This window comes from Manis pentadactyla, chromosome 6 (assembly GCF_030020395.1).
Source record: "Manis pentadactyla isolate mManPen7 chromosome 6, mManPen7.hap1, whole genome shotgun sequence".
Lineage (NCBI taxonomy): Eukaryota > Metazoa > Chordata > Mammalia > Pholidota > Manidae > Manis > Manis pentadactyla.
In genome coordinates, this window is record NC_080024.1 from 2688054 (window position 1) to 2703826 (window position 15773).

Below are 15773 nucleotides of genomic sequence, written 5' to 3' on the forward strand. Positions count from 1 at the left end.
TGCTCCGGGCTGCCCACTGCCGCCGGCCCTGGGAGCCTCTCCAGCCCTGGCAGAATTCCCGCCAGCCTGCGCACACGTGGACACAGCCCTTCCTCAGGCTCTCATCTGCTACAGTCCAAGGGGTTATCTGTTTCCTTATGGGACCCTGGAGACGCAACTGGCCTGAACAGGGCACCCCGAGGGGCAGCTCAGCCCATCAGCCCAGGGGCAGTTGGGTGCCAAGCTGAGGAGCAGGCCCTGGGGTGGGTGGGCCGGGTGGGCTCTCCTGGCCGGGCACGGCCCCCCACCATGATGTGTGCAGGAGCAGGCCTTGATCTGGGGCACCACCCTTTCCACGAGCAATCTGGGATAAAAAGAAGTCCTCGCTAACATGTCAGGTCTGGTTTGAAACAGCACTTGGCTGAGCACTTTTAATAACTGTTTAGAAAACATTTTGATTTTCACAAAGAAAGATTCAAGGTTGCCAGAAACCTCCCCCTTCGTTTCCATCCTCCACCGGCCAAGTGTCCCCTCAGACCTGGGAGCAGCCTCCCGGGAGGCCCTGCTCCTGCCAGGCTCCGGGACAAACTCAACTCCCCAGCAAGAACAGGCGTGTGGTGTCAGGACTCAGATCTCTGCTGCGGGAGGGCCCGGGGATCCCGCCTCAGAATGCAGGCCTGTGGGAGGCCCCTCCGGACCCCAAGCCTGTGCACTGGCCCTGGAGGGGAAGCCCAGGGCCAGAGGGAACCGGTCAGTGCCGGGGCAGGAGCAGGGCTGGACCCAGGGCTGCAGCCCTGCGTTCCTTAACGAACCTTGTGATGGGGGCGGGGACGGCCATTAGCACCCAGTGAGAGCCCTTCATTGTCCCGTGGGTTACAAACCTGGTGCCTTGGTCACAAGGACAGAGGACAGAGAGGCTGAGCCAGCTCTGCATGGGGCCCTGGTCAGTCCCGGGGACAGGGGAGGTGGGGGACCTGGGGTGCACCACGTGCTGGCAGGAGGTTCCATCAGGCTCTGCCCTCGCCCCGGAGCCTGTCTGGGAACAAGTCACCAGCGCGCCCTAGGGCTTCCTGGGACACCCTGCAGGGCCCTCGCCCCCATGGGCATCCCGCTGGGGACTTCCACTGTTGCACTGAAGCAAGCCACCCCAGGGGACGGGGTCGTCCTGGCCAGAGTGGCCCTCCTACTCACCTGGGAAGCCTTTGCTGACCCCACCTCCCCAGAGCCTCTGCTCAGGCAGAAGGACCCTCCCTCCTGGCCCCTCGCCCTGCCTCCTCCCTTCCAGCACCTCTGAGTGTCGCCAAGCAGGGGCTGCCTGCAGGGAGGGCTCACTGCACACGCTAGGCAGCCGTGGACGTGGGTGTGGAGCCCAAGGCCCAGAGCGGGACAGCGGACGGCTGTGGACACACAGCCGCGGGCTTGGCAGCAGCAGGCCCACAAAGGCCTGTGCTGACTCCCCCCCGGGGCCTTCCGACCAGCCTCCCCAGCAGCATTGGCTTCAGGTCACCCCTTATTTGTGCACCAGTGGGACACACGGTAGGAAAGGCCAACACTCAGAGAGCTCAGGGGTTCTGACAATGCTCCCCTGACCCCCGACTCCCTTCTGAGGCTCCAGGCCCTCCCACGGGCAGGAGAGCTGCCCTTCCCCCTCTGCAGGGGTCCGGTCCACGCCCTGGCTGCTGGTTATCTCCAAGCTGGCATGGTGGCCGGGGACCTGAAGGCTATGTCCTCTAATGTCCCTGGTGGCCTGAGCCCAGCCCGATCCCTGGAGGGGACAGTGGCACCAAGTGAACAAAGTGGGTGGGAGGGGCTCAGCTGGCTCCCTTCAGGTGTACCAGGAGCTGCTTACTGCTCCGGGGCGGGGCTGAAGGGCCGGGTCCACTTGGACACGTCCAGGAAGATGGTGGACGCTCCGTGGTAGAGCCAGAGGCGGGGCAGGGCTCCGTGGCGGATCCAGGCGTCCTGCCCGCGGTCGTAGGCCTCCATCTCCACATGGTAGTCGCCGTCCATGCCCTGCCAGCGGCCGCCGGTCACATACAGCGCGTTGCCCAGTGGCACCAGCGCACCGTTCTCGTGCAGGCTGTGCAGGGGCTGCACCTGCCGGCAGCGGGCACTCAGTGGCTAGGGGAGTCCTCGGGGGGAGGGTTGTGGGGACGTGCAGAGAGGGTGGCCAGCGCCCACCCAACTTCCCCCCCAGGGCGCTGGTGTACCTGCCACCTGGGATCTCACCCCCGTGCCCGTCACTCCCCCCTTAGTGGAGAGACCCTGCTGCTCCCCGCCAGCCTGCCTCTCTCAGGAAGATGTTTCCAGTCCCCCTTCTAGGCCCAAATCTGTTCACATCTGAAGCTGGGGAGTCAGAGGGCGTGGGAGACATGGAGGCCCGAGCCAGGAGCGGCCTCCCAGGGCGAGGTCCAGGCCGGCCTCTGACTCATAGCTGCTCTCTCGGAGGGGACAGACGTGGCCGCTGCCTGACAGGCACACACGTGAGGGACTCTTGCTCTGCCCCTGCACCCCTTGCGTAGGCCATGGCCTCAGGATTGCCCTGGATGGGGACTGTGAGGCGAGGGCCAGAGGCCAGAGAGATGTGGGCCCTTCTGGAAGACCCCAGAGCGGGTGGCCTCCATACGAAGGCGGTAACATGGGCACCCCAGGCCTGGGTAGGGCAAAGCGGAGCCCCCCATGGCTGGGACCCCTGCCCAGGCGGCGGCGTGGCCCAGCTGAGAGGGCCGAGGAAGAAACCCCCCTCTGGCAGGGCCCACCCTGTGCCTGTTCTGCCTCTGTAATGGGGCCTCCGGCCAGCGGAGCCCTGACGCCAGGGACACCCCGGCTGGTGGCACAGCCCTCCTGGGGTGGCCGCAGGGACCAGAGCCACCTCCTTGGGCTTTCAGGACAGAATCGCAAGGCGGGATGGGCCCAGGGCGGCAGCCGGTGCTGAGGCCACCGTGCGCTCCCGGCACAGTCCCTCCTTCACTGGAAGAAACAGGGCGAGTGGCAGGGCTCTCCTGTCCCCGAGGTCTGGTCTTGAGAGGCCCACCCCCCACTCTCCCTGGGCCCAGGGGCAGAGGAGGAGGGGGGTGGGGCCCTGACACTGGGGAAAACAAGGCCCCAAGGAGCTGCTGCTCAGGAGCCCCCCTCCCTGGCCTGACCACCTGGGGGTGGGAGACTCACTCCCCGGGCCTGACCGGCGCTGCGGAGGACGTGCTGCCCACAGAGCTCCCCCTGCTGAGCCTGGTCCTCTCCCGAGGGGGACAGGGCACCCAGTGACCAGGAGCCCGTGGCCCCAGTTTTCATCCTCGGGGGGCCAGCCTGGGCTCTGCACCCTCACCAGTCCCTCACTGTCCAACCCCTGCGGCAACGCCCCCAGGCCTCCCTGTCCCCAGGCCTGCTCTGCGGAGTCGGGAGTCCCAGGTCAGGGGTGCACCCCGATGGGGAGGCTGAGGCCCACCTTCTGCCACAGGTTGACCCCGGGGTCGTACACGTAGACCTTCTTGGTGTTGTCGCCCACCAGGTAGACAGCTCCCTGCAGCGCGGCACAGCGTGGGGAGGACAGGTACTTGGGGAGGAAGGGCGAGGCAATCACGCTCCAGGAGTCTGTGGGCACAGGCATGGGACCCTTTGCTGGGGCGCCAGGCTCCCAGAGCGAAGGCCGCCCCTGCCCGGGTGAGCCCCTTGCCGAGCCTGCTCTCTCGGGGGGCCTCGGCTCAGGCCCGCAGGAGGGGCTCTGGGGCGGTCGGAGGCCTCGGTCTGCCCAGCTCTGCCCACCCCACCCCCTGTGGGCATCCCGGGCCCAACAACCAGGAGGCCCGCAGGAGCCTGGGTCCAGCAGGGGTCCCACGGGCTCCTCACATCCACCCTGCAAAGCGGGTCCTTTATCACCTCTACCCTCCAGAGGATGGCACGTGGGGGGACAGATGGGGCCAGGAAGGCCACTGAGCCAGAGGGAGCCCCACCAGGGCCCAGGCCCTGGCAGGAGTCCCTCCCAGCCTTGGAGTTGGAGGTCCGGGACACTGTCCCAGCCCGTGAGGCCAGCACCAGGTAGAGAGCCCAGCCAGGAAGCTCTCAGGACAGCCTTGGGCTTTCTCAACTCCCGCCCCTGGGCACTGTGCCCCCTGTGCCCAGGCTCCCTCACCTCTAGGTTAGAATGGGAGGTGGCTCTGGTGAGCCCCTTGGGGCCCGCTCCCTTGGCCCTGCCTCCCATCCACCTCTGACAGGGCCTGCGGCTGCCCGTTCCTACCCACCTGGCCCCACCTGTCCTGGGGATGCACCCTCCACACACCGAGATGGGACTGTAGCCTTGCAGAGGGCACCTGTGGCTGACTGTCCTCTGTCCCCTGGGTCCTACTGACCCCCAGGCCGTGTTGGGAGGGACTGGTGGCCCCTGCGGGCCCTAGGCCTGGGGCCCGCCCCTGTCCCCGTCCCCGCCTGGCCCGCACCTGTGGCGGGTTGGTAGCACTGCAGGGCCAGTGCGTTGGACTTGCAGGCGCTGGAGCCCACCAGGTAGAGCCTGCCCTGGCAGCCGGCCGCCGAGAAGTTGCTGACATACTTGAGGGCCGGGCTGGCGGGCGTCCACGTGTCTGTGTAAGGGTCGTAGCTCTCCACCTCCACCATGTCCAGAGTGGTGCCTGCAAGAGCGGGGGGGCGGGGAGGGGCTGCAGGCGGCGAGGGGCAAGGGAAGAGCCCTGGAAATGCAGAGGTGGTAGGGACCGCCCTGGGGCATGTGCGGGAGGGCACAGCCCCCTCTCAGAGAGGGAAGCCGTGGCTGCCAGAGATGGGGGCGCTTGTCCAAGGCCACCCCATCGAGAAGCGGTTCCTGGATCCAGGAATGCAAGACACCTCAGTGTCCCCCCGAGCTGGGCTCGGGGCCTGAGCACAGCCTCTGCTCTCAGGCTGGACGTGACGGCCACTGGGAGGAGAGAGGGCCAGCCAGAACAAGGGGGGCCCTCGGGAGTGGCCCCAGGACCAGTCTGTCACCTACAGGCCTTGGGAAACTTGTCCCGATCATTTCGTTTTTTGATATTCATCTGACTGTAAGGGCCCTAGGCCGTGGCTCTGGAGTGTAAGGGGCAGGGTGGGCCCATGATCAGGGCCGGGGTGGGGGAGCAGGAGGGGCAGCAAAGGGACTTCACTGAGGAGCTGACCCTGAGCCGGGGGCTGAGCCCATGGCTCAGGGACGGCGGGGCCACCTCTGCAGGCAGCCTGAGCCCCGGCCCTTGGGGTCCCCTCTGCTGCCCTGTTCTCAGTGTCCCTGGGATGCACTGCAAGCCCCTTGGAGCTGGCTGCTGAGACTCTGCCTGAGGCTCACCCGAGGACACCCAGGCAGCAGGTGGCACCATCTGGCTGGGAGCCCCAGTGTGGCTCGTTTGCCCCAGACAGCGAGCTCCCGAGGGCAGGACGGGGAGCAGGGCCTCTGGGGCCCGAAACCAGCACAGGGGCTCTCTGGTCCCTGGCGGGGGCGGGGGGTGCGGCATGGCTGCTGCAGGACTGAGAGGCCCCCAGGCCGCAGAGGGGCTTGAGCGAGCCGACCGGGGACCCGGGGACGGAGGGGAGAGGCCTTACCGCCAACGGCGTAGATCTCCCCGTTGAGCGCGGCGCTGGCATGGTTCGTGCGGGCCTTCCGCATGGGCGCCACGGGCCTCCAGGTGGCCTCCTTCAGCGGGAAGCACCAGGCCTGGGTGGTTGCCCATGCGTCCGTCTTGGTGCCCCGCGAGCCCCCTGCAAGAGCGATTCTGTCCACACAGGAGCCCACCGCTCTGGGGTCCCTGGACACCAAGAGTCCTGGGGGCCTCTTCCCATGCCAGGCCTCCATGATGCTGGACGCTGGGCCGTGGCGGGACTCGCACAGGTGCCTCGACCGCCAGAACAAGGGGGACTAGACAGGTGGTCCCAACGCCGTCATGGACGCCTCTCCCCCACCAGATCTTACAGGGACCACCAGCTTCTCAGACATAAAAGAGCAGAGTGACACCCAGCCCCCCCGCATCGCACAGTTCCTTCTGGGGGGGCCCTGGCTGTGGGAGTGCAGACAGGCCACCCTGAGGGTCCACGTCAGAGCCCAGGACGTGTGATGCCTGCACCCGCGTGTGAACCCGTAGACTTTAAGTTTCCTTGTTTCCACGTCATGGAAATGTCTGGAAGCATCTTGACTAAACTGCCAGGGCCCCAGGGACGAGGGAGAGGGGTCCTCCGGGTGCATTAGTCGGCAGCCCGGGCCGCGCACCTGTGACATAGATGTCGTTGTTCAGCGCCGCCAGGGAGAAGCCCCACTTGTGGTAGTCGGGGAAGTCCGGGAGCGCCATCCACCTCTCTGGCAGGAAGAGAGGGGCAGAGGGGTCAGGCGGCTGCACTTCCTGCTGGGGCCAGCCCTCGCCCCCAGTGGGTACAGGGGTGTCCCCTCCCCTGCAGGAGGGGCAAGGGGCGGACTCAGCTGCCCCCGCGGTGGGGGGTGACACCCATTGAGGCAGGGTCCGAGGCAGCCCTGGGGGCTCCATGTGCCACTGCCAGGTCTGGCTCCTGGTGGCCCCCGGCCCCGCTGCTGTGCCCCAGAGCCTGGCACCTGGACTGCACATGGAATTGCTGCCCTGGTGCTCAGGGAGGTAGCCTAGGCCCCAGAGGTCAGGCCTCACCCAGACCTTGCAGTTGACCCTGCTGACCCCAAATGGACCTTTGGCCCCAGGTCAGGTCCTGCCTCAGTCAGTGGGGTAACCGGTGAGGGCCTGACCTCCGGTCACTAGCAGGTCATAACACAACCGCCACTCATTCATTCCTCCGCCTGAGCTCCGTCTGTGGCCATGTGCAGCCCCCACATGGGTGTGGACGGGGGTCAGACACAGCCTCCAAGGAGGCAGAGGGCCCCAGTCCCAGCTCGTATGCACCAGCTCTGGGTCCTGGACAGACCCCAGTCCATTTCCTCATGTGCAGCACAGGGTATTCCCACATCTCAGGGAGGTGTGGATACTACATAACCGGATGCGTTTGTCACACGGTTAATTGCTCAGCTGGTGGCTCTTAGGACTATTTTCCCTATTGTAAGGGACAGAGTAATCGCCCAAGTCAGGCCCACCTTCATGGAGCTACATCAGGTAAACTGAGGCAAAAGACAAGAAAATGCTTTGAAAAAACCAACATGAGAAAATAAATGTGGGAATGTTTGAGTCCTATAAATGGCCACATTTTGGGTGTTTGTGGAAAGCTGTGAGAGACTCAGGCCTTGGGGATGTTCCCTGGGAAGATTCTGTTTACTGTTTACGACAGTTTTCTGGACACGCAGAACTCTAGGCCTGCTGGGCAGGGACTGCATGTCCCCCTGACTCATGTCTGCGTCGCCCGAGGCTGGGGATTGCCCAGCCGTCACCAGGCCTTTGCTTGCCAGCGTCCCCCCCCCGCCCTCCCCTTGGTGTCTGAGGGACAGCTGCTCCCGGGAGGGGCCGGTCCAGCTCATCCCCTGACGTCAGTCCCCAAATCCCCTCTCGTCAGCCCCTGACCTCAGACTTCGCGGAGCCTGCCAGCTGCTGATGCCAGGGGTGTGGCTGGCGACGTGCCCACGGCCCCAGGACACCAGCCAGGTCAGGGTGGGAATCCCAGCCCCCCAGAGCCCCTGCTCATTCCTCCTCTCCTGGGCAACCCTGTGGTGGGGCCCCAGGCGGGAGAGGCTGAGTCCAGACAGCAGGCCTGGCCCCCATGCCCGCTGGCTCATTGCCGCTGTGTGAGGAATGCGCTCCCCAGGTGAGGACACAGGCTCAGGGAGAGGAGGGGCCGAGGGGAAGCTGCCGACGGGCCGCCCCCCTGGCATGGGTGGCAGCCACCCTCCTGCACAGGCAGGACCGGGAGCAGAGCCCTTTCCCCGGGGCTCCAGGCCTGACAGACCAAGGTCGGGGGCTGTGGCTGGAGGGTTCGAGGCCCCACAGTCAGTTCTCCCCCAGCCACGGCCCCTGGCTCCCCTGCAGCCTCTGCAGCGTGGGGCCCAGGCGCAGCGGAGGGCATCCCCGGGCTGGCGCTGCTCTGCGCGCCTCACTCCCTCACCCTGCCAAGTGGACACAGCAGCTCGGGTCAGGGTGCAGTGACAGCGGGGCCTGGGCCCGGGCGCTGGGGCGGTACTCACTGGCCTTGGCGTGGTAGAAGGTGAAGTTGGCCGGGTGGGGGGTCGGCTCCTCGGCGCCCTCCTCGTCCTCCTCCAGGGACCGCCCGCCCACCACCACCAGAACCTCCTCCAGCTTCTGTGGGAGGGCCAGCAGCGCCTGTGGGGCCGGGAGCGCGGGGTCAGAGGAGCCGGGCCACTGGCTCCCTGGTGTGAGGGGCCCAGGGCGCTGGCGGGCTCGGTGGCATTTTCCAGACATTAAGCGGTGGTCTGGACATTAGCAGGGCAGCTGTGGGCCCATGAGCACGCCCCTGTGTGTTTGTGCATGTGCACACGTACACCGCCGTGGCTGCCATGGGGCCGAGAGGGCGGCCGAGGAGCAGGACTGGGAGGGCTGGGGGTGGCAGGGGCGCCTGCACCCAGCATGCGGGCTGCTCTCTCCCAGCGGCCACCACATGCCCTTCCTGCACCCGTTCCTGCGGCCAATCACCAGACTCTGTCCCCACCTCCCCACATAAGCACCCTCTGACCCCCAGGAGCCCAGCACAGAGCCCATGAGCTAGGAGGGCCCTGGCCTGCAGGAAATGCTGAAACGGCTCCACCTGGTCGGAGAAGCAGGGCATGGCCGGCCTGTTTGCCTGGCGGTGCTTGACAGTGGCACGGGTTAGTGTTCTGCACCATACACTGGGGCCCTGGCCTGAGCCCCCTCTGTCTCCAGACGTGGCTCTGAGGGGCCCTCCAGGGCAAGGCCCTCAGTAGGCTGACCAGTGGCAGACAGATTCGTCGGCTCCTTGTCTCAGTCACACCCTGGTCTGCCACTTCATCAGGAACTGCCCTGCCTGCCAGGCCCACAGCCATTACAAGTAGGAAGCTGCACCCTGTTAACGTTTGAGCAGCTTCATAAGGGGCAGGTGGCAGCCAGCTGCCATGCCTGTCAGTACCCCCTGGCCTGCGCACAAGCTGTGGCATCTTCCTGGACGGGTTTCCCTCCTCTAAGGCCCAGCTCAGGTGCTGCCTTCTCCGGAGAGCCTTCCCTGACTGCCCACCCCTCCCCAGCCCGGTGCTGGCCTTATGCTGCCTGAGGTCTATCTCCAGGTCTGTCACCCCCAAGCTGTGGGCTCCTCCAGGACAGGACTCCAGAATGACCACTTCTGGGCCCCCTTTCCCCCATTACCCCCCTGGTGAGTGATGGTGCCTGCACAGGTAACCAACCCAAAGCGGGTAGGCTCACAAGGTTGGGGGCACCTCGGGGATTTTCCCCCAATACTTCCTGTCCCCATGCAGGTGGGGTCTCCAGGGCTCCCCTCCCTGCTCCATGCCCTTTTCTCACCGAATCGTGGCCCTGGGACAGTGCGACCTGACACGCCTCTGACTCCCGGATCAGGGGCTCGGTGGCCAGCAGCTGCTGCACGCAGGGCCTGGGCACAGCATCCAGGTGCACCAGGCCAAGGAGCTTGGGCAGGTGGGCAGCCCGGACCTCTGGGTCATGGCGCACCCAGCGCAGCAGGGCCTCCAGCCGGCTTCGCTCTGGCTGCACCTGCAGCAGGTCGCTGGCCAGACAGGTGGCCAGCCGGTCTTGGGACAGCTGCAGGAACTCGTCCTCATGTGCCACGGCTTCAAAGTTCTCCCGCAGGAAGGCCCAGGCCTTGGCAGCCACACCCAGCAGCCCCTGCTGCTCCCCAAACTCACAGATGCCCAGGCAGTTGGTGGCGTCCAGCTGCTGCTGCAGGTAGCGGCCGCAGACCTTCTGCACGGCAGGGAAGTGGAGGCGCGCGGCTGTGCGCGTCAGCGCCTCCACATTGCCCTGCGTGACGGTCAGTCGTCCTGTGTACACAAAGTCCAGCAGCTGCCCCATCACGGTGGGCTCCACATCCTGCAGCTCCACATGTGCCGAGAAGCTCTCTGCAAAGTCTCCCGCAAACATGGCGTGGAAGTAGGGGCTGCTCAGCGCCAGGAGGCCGCGGTGGCAGGGCAGCTCCTGGCCGCCCACCAGCAGCGTGACATCGGCCAGCTTGGGCTGAGAGCGCAGCCGCTGCAGGCCGTCCAGCATGTCCTGGGCATGCGAGGGCAGGTGGAAATCCAGGTCGTCCACGTTCTGAACCATGACCGCCCAAGCCAGTGCGGGTCCCTGCGGCCCACCCACTCAGGGGGAAGAAGGGCTGGGTGCCCGCCTGAGAGCCTAGGGAGAGAAGAGGGCAGGGTCAGCAGGGGGTGCAGGGACGACTCATCTGCTGGACTCGCCCACCCATCTGACCGACTGTCCATCAGCTCTTGCCGTCAACGATGTATGAAGTCTTTACCCAGCATCACCTGGTGCAGCCCCTCGCCCTGTGAGGCAGGCACTGTGTTAATCCTGCTTTACAGCCAGGAGGCTAAGGCTCAGAGAGGGCAGGAGAGACTTGCCTTCAGCCCAGCAATCAGGCAGGAAGGGGCCAACAGGAGAACCCAAGCTCCACCCATGGAACAGGCCTCTGGAGCTGGGGATCCTTGTGGCCCCCAACCCTTCAAGTGGCTTCCTCTGCTCCCAGATCTGTCCCGTAGGTCCTCACTGTCAGAGGTTTACAGGGAGCCTCACCCCCCACAACCTTGCTGTGTGACCTTGGGTGAGCCACGCCCCACTCTGGTCTCAGTTTCTTCACCTGCAGACTGAGAGGCTGGCAGAGAAAGGGCCTAAGTGACCATGCTGACACAGGGGTCCCCACGAGCCAGGCCATGCCCTGAGGGTTGCACATCACATGCATCCACCACTCAGCTGGGACGACAGCCCTGCGAGGTGGGTGCTACCAGGGTCGCCTTTACAGATGGGCACGCGGGGGCACAAAAGGCTGAAGTCGCCTGTGCAAGATCACCAGGCCAGCAGGTGGGGAAGCCAGGCTGGGGGGCCCCTGCTGAGCCCCAGGTTAACGTCTCCAGGGGTAGCTTGGTAAAGAGCGCCTCCCCACCACCACAAAGGAAAACTCCCTGACAGCAATTTTGCCTCCCAGTGTTCATCTCGCTTGATTGTGGGCCTATTTAATTATGTGCATATTTATTTCTGTACTTGTGATATTTTACCCTAAGAAAACCGCCCCAACAGATCTAGGTCTGCGCAGACGCGGAGTTGCCCGTCTGGCCACCAGGGGGCGCCGTCCAGGCCATCGAAGGGGCTGCGCGGCCCCGGAGACGGGTTGGGCGCAACAGGCAGGATGAACATGGCAAAGCCCGTCAAGAGAGTCAGTGAGCTGGGGGTGCCGCCGGAGGGCGGGGCCCGCGGAGCCGTGACGGCCGTGTGGCCCTGCGCGGCCCCGCCGGGTCGGGAAGTGCACAGGGAACCCGCCGCGGGACCTGCCTGGGCCCATCGGCCGCCGTCCCCCCTGCCCGGCCACCACCCCGGGCCTCGCATTCCCAGCACGGCTGTGCCCCCTTTGGCAGGACAGGGCCGGCAGGGGGCGCGCCCAGCCACCTGCCCGCGGGGCCTCAGCGGGGGCCGCGGACACCGGCCGCCCGAGGGTCCACCGGGAGGGGGCTGCTGGGGAGTCTCAGGCCTCAGCCCCGTGCCCGCCGTGGCCACGAGTTTGGAGGGCTGAGTGGACAGGTCAGCTCGGCCGGTGACTGGACGCTGTGGCCCTGGCTGTGCCCAGAGGGTGGGTCCAGCCCCACACCCGCCCGCCTCTCCCGGGCGCGGAGGGAAGGGTGCCCGCTGAGCCTCCACCCGCTCCAGAGGGCTGGGCTTGACCAGGGCTGGGGGCTCTCTCCGAATCACCCAGGGCTGCGGCCTCCAAGCCTGGGGCGCTGTCCCACCGCAACCCACCTCCCGCACCCCTTCCCTGCCCAGGCCCCACCTCCCCTCCCTGTCAGCGCTGCTCTAGAGCCCCCGGGGCCCTACCTGTGGGCCCCTGGGCCTCCTCTCTGAGAACTCGGCGGAACAGGACAGCTTGGCCAGGGCCGCAGGGAAGGCCTTCTAGGCTGGGCTGGGCAGCCACGTGGGGACAAGGGTATTTTTAGCCTCTGTCTGTGCTGGTGGGAGGGCGGGAGGGGAGGTGGGCCAGTGGGGGAAGGGGAGAGGTGGTGGCTCCTCCCTGAAAGCCCACACCGGCCACCCCCCATCCGGAAGCCAGCCTCCTCCTGGACGGCATTCCAGGGCGGCCCAGGCAGGGCGCGGCCCCTCCCCGTGGCACCGGGCTGACTGGGGTGGGGTGCAGCCCACCCCTCCTGTTTCCTCAGGGGCCAGAGGCGGGCAGTGGGCCTGTGCTGGGGCCTCAGGAGGGCATGCCGAGGCCCCAGCTCTGGGCTCCACATACGTTGGCTTATCCGTGGTTACTGACGACCCATGGGACCTCCTGTTGTGTCAAGCAGGAACACTGACTGGAGTGAGAAAGTGCCATTCGGTCAGCAGGGCTTTCAAAACGTGGGGCCCGTGGTGGTGCGGAAGTCCTTGGTGGTTAAGGGGGTGCCCAGAGAGGTGAGGAGGCCTCTGCGAGCGCCCCACCAGCCAGGTGATGGGGACAGGGGACCCTGAGGCTCCAACACCCCCATCGTGGCCTTGGCCTCCGGCTGCCCTGGTGTCTTCATTAGCTGTAGAGCCAAAGGCAGCTAAGAAATGGGGACATCTAAAAATAAGGCAGCAGCCGGCCTCTCCTCCGGCTCCGGGTTCCAGGTGGTTCCAGGGGGCTCCCTCCTCTCTGGGTCTCGGTTGGGCTCTGGGCCTGGGGTGCTGAGGGGAGGTCGCTTACATTTCTCTTGCCAATGGTCGGAGCAAAGGCTTCCCAGCCGAGGGCCTGCAGGTCCGCAGGAGAGAAGCCCGCAGCCTGGGGTGGCCAGGTGGGCGCCTCCACCTGTCGGCCCCTCCCTCGTTCACCTACACGGGCCTTGCAAATCGTCTAGGTGTGCTGTGACGCAGGAGGGCCTCGGCGGCCGGCTCTGAGGGAGGCCTCCCAGTGCCCACTAGGGACTGGCCGCAGGGTGACAGCCCTTGCTTCTGGCAAAGTTAGGCCAGTCCCTGCTCTCCTGATGTGTGCAGCTGAGGACGTGGCCTACGCGAGGTACTGCCATGACTGATGAGTTAATTCCTGGGCTACAAGGTGCTTCCCAGCCCGGCTCACCTGCCTGATTCCCCCACACCCACCCTGGACAGCCCCTCCCTTCGCCTTGGGCATCAGTCCCACGTTGGTGAAGAGACCTTTAAGGGTGTCCCCAGGTCCCGCTGTGTCCAGGACTGTCCAGGGGAGGGCGCTGGAGGCAGAACAGAGGCAATGGACTTGCCTCCCTTTGCTGGCAGAACATGAAGGGTTAATGTGCTCCTGACTCAGGCTAGAGGAAATGAGGACAGGGGATTCTCATGACAGGCCACTGTCACCGGGAGCCCGCTTGGGCACAGCGCTGTGCGCCAAGAATGGAGGCCTTGCCTGGATGTGGGGATAGGAGCCCAGCACCTCGAATGACAGGTCAGTTTGGGAAACTCAATACCAGGGGCTCAAAACGGGATCCTCATCATCAGATTGCTATTGAGCAGAGCAGTTTTTAAAAATACGCTGTTTGGTGGTTGTTTTTTGTTGTTATGATAAAAATAACACATACTTGTTGTGGAACATTTGGGAAGCACAGAAAAATATAAAGCAGAAAATTTAGCCCGTACAGAGGCCATGCCTGTGAACACTCCCTGTGTCTTACCAGTCTCCACATTGGAAGGGCTGCTGGCTGTTTTGGGTCCTGTTTTATTACTTGATACTTATAGTGGCAGCATTTCTTACGTGATTTGTCTTTGAAAATGTGATTTCACATTTCCCCGTGATGGGGATGTCACAGTTTAAGAAGCTGGAAGTGACATCAGTCCCTTCTATTAATGGACATTCGGTTGTGTGCTGTTGGACTATGATAGCTGACACGGTGTCCCCTCTGCAATGCAGAGGGTGGCATCACCACAGCAAGGTGTGTGCCCACCTTCCAGCTCCACACACGGCCGCTGGTGGTCCAGCTCGGGGGAGTGGGACCCTTTCTCCAGCAGGAGGTAAGGCTGCCCTGACTCCCAGCCCGGCAGCTGCATGCGGGCCGGCCTGGCACAACCCGGCTCAGCCACCTCATCTCTTATCTCTGGGGTCTGTTTTGGGCACAGGGTGCCATCTAGTCATTCTTCCATTTCCCTGTCACCAGAACTCACTGATGCTCCCAGTGACATGACCGGTGGAACAGTTTTAAAAATACACTGTTTTAAAAATTCCCTGTTTCCCCAGGGACCTCCTGTGGCCCTTGATCTCAGGGCAGTTTCCTGGTGAAGTGTCTCCACTTTCTCTGTGCTGGCCTGTTTCTGTGGGTGACCATATTTAGGGTCAAAACCACCTTGTTTAATGGATGATGGCTCTGTAATTATGATATGTTTTCTGTTGTCTCCCTCCCTCCTCATGTGCCACCTGCAGGGCAGTGTGGTTCCGAGGGCCTGGCAACGGAGGCGGCAGGGGACGGGGGCGGGCAATGGACATCAGAGCCCCTGACACCTTCCAACACACCCCTCCTGAGGGCTCCCCGCTGCCAGCCTGTGACCAGCCCTTGCCCAGTTTCACTGGTCATGTTTGAGGGCAAAGAGCTGGGGCCTCGCTGACCAGGCAACAGTGTGTGAGATGCTCACAGGTGCCCGGAGTCGGTGGTGCCCTGCTCTTTAGAACCTGCTCCTTGAAACACGGGTCGGTGGCGCTGGCGTCCCAGGCAGAGACCCCTCTCATACGGGACCTCAGCCCACCCCACCGTGACCCTGGGAGCGGGCAGGTCGGCACTGCACCCCGTTTTGCCACTGAGGAGGCAGGGGCTCTGTGGGGTTGAGGATGCCGCCGCAGGTGTTTCGGTGGAGCTGAGATGAGGACTCGGGTCCCCACCGAGGGCTGGGACCCTCTCTGGGGTGGCAAGCACCACAGCAGAAGCCAGCCAGGAATGGGAGATGGGAGCTTTTATTTAGCAAACTCACACCCAGATCAGAGGGTCTGGAGCCCGGGCCACGCCTCCCCCTTCCCTGTCCTGGCCGCCCCACTCCCTGACACTTGGACTTCCTCTCCCCGAGAGCGCACCCCCCGTGGGACCCCAAGTCAGCCCGCTGGGAGGGCTCTGTGTTCCATGCAACAACTCGCCGGCGCCCTCCAAGCTCTGCAGTGGGGTGGGGACACTGCAGGGGACCCTGTCCCAAGGGGGGCCGGGCTGCAGGGAGGCAGCAGCCAGGGAAAGGTTCCTGAAACCCCCAACACACTGCCTGTCGAGGCCATCGCCCGGCCACAGGGCCCTCTCCCTAAAGCCCCCTGGAATCGGGGGCAGCCCTCGTCGGCCCCACATTCTCCTGGCTGCCAGGGATGTGCCCGGGGACAAGTCACATCCCACGGCGAGACGTTCGGGGTTTTGTCCAGCGACTGTTACGCCCTGCGGCCCTGGAGGCCCTCGGAGGGCACGTCCACCTTTCCTTTGTCCCTCGTGGAGAAGGGTGGGGGTGCCGTCCGGGGGACCACGGGGACTGGCTGTGTCTCACCGCCTCCCAGCTGCGCGTCCCCGCTCCTGCCGCGCAGTCCCCTCCAGGCCTGCCGCTCACCTCTGAGGGCGGGTGTCGGCGCCCCTGCCCAGAGCCCTCCTCAGCCGCTGCTTCTCTCGAAGAAGTTGCTGATGTCCCGGCTCTCAAGGGCCGCAGGGGGGGCCCTCCGCTGCCTCGGGCTGTGCGCCTGGGAGGGCCTGGTCAGCTGGAGACAGGAGCCCCCCGGGAGCCTGCCTT

General features: G+C 65.0%; 1 protein-coding gene across 2 annotated transcripts; it reads right to left on the bottom strand.

Annotated features, from left to right (window-relative positions):
• Positions 1-378: 378 nt before the first annotated feature.
• On the bottom strand, positions 379-12072 carry KLHL30 (kelch like family member 30). 2 transcript variants are annotated; one of them, XM_057503371.1, is made up of 8 exons: positions 11919-12072; positions 9384-10232; positions 8078-8213; positions 6197-6283; positions 5536-5691; positions 4413-4601; positions 3425-3570; positions 379-2070 (listed from the first exon to the last, which is right to left on the bottom strand). In XM_057503371.1, exons 2-8 carry the CDS (start codon positions 10155-10157, stop codon positions 1825-1827), a joined length of 1734 nt encoding a protein of 577 aa, XP_057359354.1. In that variant the 5' UTR covers positions 10158-10232; positions 11919-12072; the 3' UTR covers positions 379-1824. The 2 variants fall into 2 exon arrangements, with proteins under 2 accessions (XP_057359354.1, XP_036757058.1); XM_036901163.2 differs by having other exon boundaries at positions 379-2076.
• Between the last annotated feature and the right edge of the window lie 3701 nt (positions 12073-15773).

Excerpts from the sequence above, each read along its gene's own strand:
- KLHL30 (XM_036901163.2), bottom strand. The coding sequence starts at position 10,157 with ATGGTTCAGAACGTGGACGACCTGGATTTCCACCTGCCCTCGCATGCC. Across the intron at positions 8,214-9,383 it reads TGTCCCAGGGCCACGATTCG|GCGCTGCTGGCCCTCCCACA; the intron begins GTGAGAAAAGGG and ends CCGGCCCCACAG. Across the intron at positions 2,077-3,424 it reads GGGTCAACCTGTGGCAGAAG|GTGCAGCCCCTGCACAGCCT; the intron begins GTGGGCCTCAGC and ends CGCTGCCGGCAG.